The sequence below is a fragment of the Trachemys scripta genome, chromosome 7, assembly GCF_013100865.1.
Source record: "Trachemys scripta elegans isolate TJP31775 chromosome 7, CAS_Tse_1.0, whole genome shotgun sequence".
NCBI lineage: Eukaryota > Metazoa > Chordata > Testudines > Emydidae > Trachemys > Trachemys scripta.
The window spans coordinates 34649225-34656669 of NC_048304.1; the positions used below are offsets into that span (position 1 = coordinate 34649225).

The 7445-nt window shown below is 46.1% G+C and overlaps 1 protein-coding gene across 1 annotated transcript; it reads right to left on the reverse strand.

Annotated features, from left to right (window-relative positions):
* Positions 1-322: 322 nt before the first annotated feature.
* Positions 323-6638, reverse strand: BARX1 (BARX homeobox 1). The gene is made up of 4 exons (XM_034776745.1): positions 6096-6638; positions 2421-2709; positions 1810-1894; positions 323-1123 (listed from the first exon to the last, which is right to left on the reverse strand). The coding sequence occupies exons 1-4, from the start codon at positions 6298-6300 to the stop codon at positions 959-961; spliced, it is 744 nt and encodes a 247-aa protein (XP_034632636.1). The 5' UTR covers positions 6301-6638; the 3' UTR covers positions 323-958.
* Positions 6639-7445: the final 807 nt, after the last annotated feature.

The following is a 7445-nucleotide window of genomic DNA, read 5'->3' on the forward strand; positions in this document are numbered from 1 at the left end:
CTATGCGTGAAATATACTAAGTATGGACTCGCGCCTTCCCAAGATGAGGGAAGTTGGGCCGAGTAAAGATTTAAGGATTGTGCCCCCTAAATCCGCGCTACTCTGCGGGTGAGAATTTACTAGTGAAAATGAATACAGTACTGTATCACAATTGGGGGGGGGGTTGGGGAAAGCCACGGGAATACAGTGTGTCTCTCTCTGGAACAGAGTTGTGTATCCTCTGTTTCGTTATGATCTGTCAATTAACTTGTATTTGAATAGCTAACAGGAAAACTCCTTCTACTGAGACACAAACACATTACCTTACTGAAAGCAACAGGTCATAAAATACTTTATTGAAATAAAGTAAATATCTTGCATTAACTGATCATAAAATGCAGTTTTCGGATAACTTGGGGCACCACAGGATTGTAGACAGCAAGTAGGCTTAAGATAACTGTAACAATCTCCTCCTGACCCTTTCAGGTTGTCATACAAAATACAACAATCTTCCATCGCAGAGCTCCCAAACCGATACAGAGAAAGAGAAACGGCTGTGTTTTTCCTTATGTACACGGGGGAAGAAAAAGAGGGGGAAAGGAATCAACCAAATATTAAATACAACGGAAATCAAATGGTAATAATAATCCACTAACCATTTTGTCACCCATCTTCTTCCACCTTGCATCTTCTTGTGGAACAGAACGCTGCATGGGCCTTGTCTATTTATCCTGCTCCTCATTCCACATTGTGGAAACTAGGTTTTAAAATAGAAGGGAGTGCATGAGGCCTAACAAATGCATGGCACACAAGTCTAAGGATCAGTCCACTGCTGCGGATGGTGTGTTTCTCATCGTTAATCCAGTCTTTAAAATGTTCAGGTCTCGTTAGAGAAGGCACTTGATCGATGCTGGTTTGTAAGTCTTTGTGCTGTCTGGCACGCTAACGAGGCATCCTTGATTTTTTTATTTTTATTTTTTTATTCCTCCTGGTTGACTTCACAGGGCGAGTTTAGGCTTTCCGCTTGTTTCTCTGCTTCTTTGGCTCGCTCCTGCTCTGTAAGTTGCTCGCTGCTTGGGATGGAGTTTTTCTTTGGACGGCCTTTAGGTTTGGTGGGAGATTCAAGGCCCCCACCTTGTAATACCTGGAAAACCAAAGGATATGCCAGAATAAAACCACGTTTAAAGGTGCCTGATACAAGGGCTTTATCCTATTGTGAAAGCTATAGGCTGGCCTATATTACACTAAAAGGAGAATCAAAAATATATTCTATGTCCCCAGTATTTCAACACCAGGTCTGGGAGGCAGCCAACTAAAACAGCTTACAGCTGGCTTGAATCATGACCTGGGTTGCATTTACTGCTTTTAACGGCTCTTCTTTACCTCTATAGATCACCTCCCTCAGCCCTTGGTCCTGAATATCCTGGGGAAGGGCGGGGGGCATATCCTCAAATCCCCGGAGTAGACTTGCTTATTGGTTTCTTTCCCCGTCTTATTGTGCTCCTCTATGTTGTGCCTTTGTGCAGTTGCATTTTTACAAGCCCTTCTGCTGTTCATGATAGATACCCCCTTCTGTCAGCCAGCGGGGCTGGGTTTGCAGGCCTTTGTCACCAACAACGTAGAAAAGAGAGAGAAGATATATCCGAACAATGAGCAAATCAGGGTACACACAGAGAGATGTTAGATTCGAAGAGCGAATAATCTAAACCCCTTTTCCTATTTCAGCAAGTGCCTAATGTTCCCTGATGCAATCAGATATCGGCCAGCAATCAACTCCTACGGGGAGGAAAAGGCCCGAGGCTTTACAGACAGACAAGTAAACACACTTACTATTTTCTTCCATTTCATTCGCCTATTTTGGTACCACGTTTTCACCTGAAGTTGACTGAGACCCAGGGACTCTGCCAGGTCTATTCTGCAAGGGGAGAGAGGACACACGTACTGCCATCAGAAAACCACCCACTTGCCAGTCAAAACCCCACTGCTCAGATAATCCTATACATCGCTTCGCTCCGCTCCGCCATTGGTCTGTATTGTTCCTTAAGGAAGGATTCGGACTATCGGGCGTTCCCGGCCCTCTTTCCCCACCCCCACCAAGCTTCTGTTCAGCAGATATCTGAACTGCGGTACGGGGGCGTGACCCCCAACTAACCTGGGCTGTGGGTGGGTAAATATTGAACTAGTTTCCTTGGAGCTCACAAATAAGTGCCCGCGGAAGACTGGCTTCGCTTTCCCGGGGAGCTGCCCCAGCTACGCCTGGGATTCTGCTCCTGGCTTGGCCTCATGGGCCGGTGGCCAGCCGTGGAATCTGGGGGCAGGTAACCAAGCCCGGCTAGCCCCCTGCGCTGCCCTGAGGCTGCAGGGCAGAACTGGGTTTATGGCTGGGAACCCTCTACCTCCCGCTCCGACCCCCCGGCAGCGGCTCCTGGGCCCGCCCTCACCTGTCCGGCGTGGAGAGGTATTTCTGTTTCTCGAAGCGCTTCTCCAGCCCCATCAGCTGCAGCTCGGTGAACACTGTGCGGCTCCGGCGCCCTTTCTTGGCTTTGCTGCCCTGCTCCGGGGGTCCCGGCTCCAGCTTCCCCCGGAGGTGCAGCTCCAGCGGGAGGTGAGGGGATCCCGAGCCTCCCTGAAGCCCCGAACCTGCAGCCAGCAGGGCCGAACCCAGGCCGGAGCAGCCCAAGGGGGCCAGAGGAAATTTGAACACTGCCGCCTGCTCAGCCTTCAGCACCGCTGCAGGGAGAAAGACACGGTGAGAGCTGGCAGGAGCCTTTGGCACGTATCTAGCGCTCGCTTAGCTTCCCCAGATGCCAGCATGGCTGTTGACGTGTTTCAGATATGCCGTGCCCATGTCCCAAGAAGCCACCCCAGCCAGGCCCTACTACAGCTGAGAGGCCCCGGGCACCGCCTGGAAAAAAAAGGAATAATAGGGTCAGATGGAAAAATGAAGGAAATGTGGAGTCCCGCAAGGAAACGTGATGGAGTTTAGTAGGGGAAAATGGGTTACTTGCTGAGCTCTTTGTGTGGATCCAAAGAAACTAATACGACAAGCATTTAACATTACCATCCAGCATGTTTTTGAAGGGATGGAAGGCTCCTTTTCAAACGAGTCTAACCTTCATTGGGGGAGGGGGGGAATCAAGTTGGGAATATTTTATATTTTAACTGGAAAGCGATCAAACTGTAAGTTTTTCTTAACTTTCGTGTTGTATTTCTGTAGTCTTGCATCTCTTAAACATCACCAGTACAGAAACAACATGAACGTTATTGTTCGGGTGGGAATGAGTAAAGTGCAGCACAACTAAAGAAAGGGGGAAAGATGAAAATATTTCTAATTACGAGAATGAAATGTTCACAGGTCAATACTCTTAAACCTAAGTCTATTTTTTTTAAAAAGTAGCCAATATTTTTCAGCCTAGTTCTATTTATTTCGTAATGTTTGATTTTTTTTCCCGTTCAGTAAATATCTTGCTGTAATATAAAAATCCCCGATCCAAATATGATCGAATTGTTATTATGTAAACGTATTTTTAAATTTAAGATAGCAGTTGATAATTAATAGTTTGGGATTTACAAGTGGGTATAATTTAAAATAATTTAGTATGTAATAGTACCTAATAAAGGTCTTAGTTCTTGGCCGTAGAATAAATAATCGATATAATAGAATAATATAGCGTACATGGACGGGAGATTATAGCACTACTATATATATAATTTTAGTCCAAAGTCCCCGTGTAGTTATATAGTATTTTCGTTCTTTGCGTTTTCATTCATTCCAATAAAAATTAATTTTGATAGTCTAGAATACTGGCACATTTTGCATGGCTTACTGAAAACAATATGCTATAGAAAAGGTTTATTCTAATTTAAATTCACAAGCAAACCCATCGTTAAATGTATTACTGAATCACAATCAAAACATTCAGGTCTAACCTTTCTCGAGCCAAAATATTGTAGTAACGCCTAACAAATTATTTTTGAACTGGCGATACCTCTCTGAACCACGTATTTAGTTTCAACTCTTTTATTTGATGTATAAAATCAAATTGACAAATGACCTCCTGGAAGTTTAGTTTGCTAATAGCAGGCTAAGAAACTATATAAACTTACAATTCAAGCATCCCTTCCCGGAGCCCCCCACATGCCCCTCACAAGTAGGAAGTCCTTTCCCTATTAATCTTGAGGAGGAAACAGCAAAAGACCTGGCTCAACGCATATGCACAATTAGCTTGGAAATAATGAATAATTCATTCAGTATATTACAAAGCTTTGATGGGGGAGGAAATAAACGGACAGTATGCTGAACTCGCTAGAGCAATTTAAATTAAAACACAAACCAATTATCTTTAACTGCCTCAGACAGCAAGGAAACTACAGGGACAATCAGGATTTTGTAAGAAAAATGTTTCTAAAAGGCTTTTCAAACTCCCTCTCCCGGGACTAAATATAAATTGTGTTGCAGAAGCAAGAACTTTTATTGCCCCAGTTTAGGAATCCGTTCCTGCTCCTCCCGAAGTCAATGGTAGTTTTGCCATAATATTTTATAAACACCATTATACTTGGTTTAATATTTTTAAGGAGCATTTGAGTTCGGCAGGTCTGTGAAAACCATTTCCCCCATAGATCAATTGTTACTCTGATTCTTTATGCAAACAGACTGTGTTTCGGGAAACAATAAACTGTGTTTTTTGTATGTTATTCTTTTTTCTATGATAAAGAAAGGTTTGGTTCAAGGTAGCTTTGGAAAGGATAATTTTCAAAAGGACGGTTTTCAAATTTAGAAGCCATAGATGGTTTGCTTATTGTGCTTGTAATATATTAGTAACATATTACATGAGTCTAGATATAGATGTTACACTCTATATATTACACTGTATATGCACACACATATGAGTAATGTTCTATGTAGTACATTACTAATACATATAAAAGTTCTATATTTGTCTATCTACAACGTTATATATTTGTCTCTCTTCCCTACAATACAATCATAATATCACTATTTAGGGTCCAATCCCTCACTCTGCACACAAATACAACTTCCATGATCTTCCAGAGGCGTTTTCTCTAATGGGACTCATAAGGCCCAAGCGTTTAGGCCTATGTTGAATTTAAATCGACTTAAGGCCTTCAGTGGAGGCAAAGAGACTGTCTGAAATACTTACAAACCGCTTACTCACATTACTAACCCAATCGTTTATTTTAAACTGTAGTGAATTATATGAGCTTCATTCTGAAAATAATCCTGACAAGTAAAGCGAAAAAAATGTTGGGCAATTCTTCGTCGGAAAAAGATTAGAAATGCCACATACTATTTTGAAAGGTTTTTTTGTTTTGTTTTCCTCCTGTAATTACAGTGTGTAGTTTACCAGGCTAAGATTCCGTCCTGCGCAGGAGGGGGAAAAAAGTTTTTTTTTTTCCCAACTGAAAGTATTCAGATGGAATGAGAAGGAAACAGGCTGTTCCCTATGATGAGCCCAATATAATCAGTTATAATAGACAAATGCAGCTCAAACACTTGGGGAAAAGGGAAAGAACAGAGTTTGTTTCATGCCAGTTATGTACAGATCGTTTAGATGTGTGAGAAACCTGCTTCTGTTGGAATCCTGTTTGGAAAAAAAATCTTGTTATTTTGAATCATCCTCCCTGGGTGTGTGTGTGTGAGTTATTTGTTTGGCTGTGGCCTAAACTTCTGGCATGAAACCACATGAAATGGGATCGTCCTCGTGGCATATAAACACAGATCCGTTTGTGAAAGGATCTATCTACCGAACTTGGCCACTGAACGTATCCTTGAATAAAGAGACCTGCTTCATGTTTCCACCATGACCCCAGCTCCCCTATGCAGTCGCGCTTTGCCATCAGGCACGCTGACAAACAGCGGAAGAAAGGTCTAAGTCTGCTACCGTCTGGTGACGACCCCTGCCATCCCCGGGACCTGCACTGCCCTAGGGGCCCAGCTGGTTCCCCGGGGACGGAGCTAATGAACGGGACTGTCACTCTGGGCATAGCAAGCCCCTGTCCTCCCCCTCCCCCTAGTCTGGGAGCCGCTGCAGGGCTGATGCGGACGGAGGCTGCTCCCCGGCCTGTGTGGGGGCTAGCGAGGCCGCGGGACGTACCTAGGTGGTTGTGGTAGGGTCGGGCTGAGAGCAGCGCCTGCACCCCGAACTTGAGGAGCTCTCCTGCCGGCGCCGAGACCTTGGAGTCGGGGTGATCCGTCAGGATTTCCTCGATCATAAAACTCCGGTAGCGATGCGAGCGGTGGTCAGGGAAGACTTCCGCGGGGAAATAATGCGCGGCTCCCAGGTCCAGGGGATGCTGCATCCTTCCCGATGCGTGCCAGGCCCCAGGCCAGACCCCAGGGACGCCCCCAGCCCCTTTCCTCAGGGAGGCGCCGGCTCTCTCCGCCGCGGGCTGCACAGATCCTGCCGGGCTCGCCCTAGAGCAGCCCTCCGCCTGGTGCCTCTGGAAGGGCGCCCAGGGACCTCGGGCAGGCTTTGTCCATTCTCCCTCCTGGGGCTTGGCTGCCCAAGCGCGCAGCTTCCCCGCAGCCCTGGTAGCCTTTCTCCTTCGGAGGGGCTCGAGGGGCCAGCGGTCGGCGTGTGCTTGCCCCGACCGCCCCCCCTCTTCCTTCCCGGCTGCACCGAGTGGCTGAAGATCTCCTTAAGGAGTGAGCCCAGGCTGGAAAAGTTACAACCTCATGCTGCACGAGGCACGTCATAGGAGAGCTCTTTCTCCGCCCCAGGACTGAAGACAGCAGCCTATTATATTCCTGACCTGCGTCTGGGACTGTCGGAGCTGGATTGGGGGGGCGGGCGGGCAGGCGAGCGGGGGAGGGGAAAGAGGGGGGCGCTTATTACCTGGAAACGAAAGGTTAGGGAAGAGCGTCTATCCTGTGCCATATAAAGCAAATTAACCAGCGATGCCCGATTTGAAGTTAAAGGTACTTTACAGCAATTACGCACCGCCAGCCCACTCCGAACAAGAGGTTTAGAAATGCTGGAGCTGCACTTACCCCCTAGGATGTGCAACGTCCTATTGGTTTTAAATGTAGTCTAAGGACGTTTTCCAAACGCAAAACCTGCTCTCCTTCGTAGCTAATCTACCCGTCTAGTTGTGTACTGCCCTGCAGGTGAAACACACTTCAAAGATCAGAGGGGTAGCCCTGTTAGTCTGAATCTGTAAAAAGCAACAGAGGGTCCTGTGGCACCTTTGAGACTAACAGAAGTATTGGGAGCATAAGCTTTCGTGGGTAAGAACCTCACTTCTTACATCTTGCATCTGAAGAAGTGAGGTTCTTACCCACGAAAGCTTATGCTCCCAGTACTTCTGTTAGTCTCAAAGGTGCCACAGGACCCTCTGTTGCTTTTTACACTTCAAAGAGAGTGTCAAATATTGTGCATTCCATGAAAAACCCCAAGGTTCACGGATGTACAATTTAACACGAGAATCGCCTCTCGCAGTATTTG

Bases quoted from the DNA above. Each gene is read 5' to 3' on its own strand.
- BARX1 (XM_034776745.1), bottom strand. From the start codon at position 6,300: ATGCAGCATCCCCTGGACCTGGGAGCCGCGCATTATTTCCCCGCGGAA. The intron at 2,710-6,095 runs GTACGTCCCGCG...TTCTCCCTGCAG, and splicing joins ACCCTACCACAACCACCTAG to CGGTGCTGAAGGCTGAGCAG. The intron at 1,895-2,420 runs GTGAGGGCGGGC...CTCCCCTTGCAG, and splicing joins TACCTCTCCACGCCGGACAG to AATAGACCTGGCAGAGTCCC.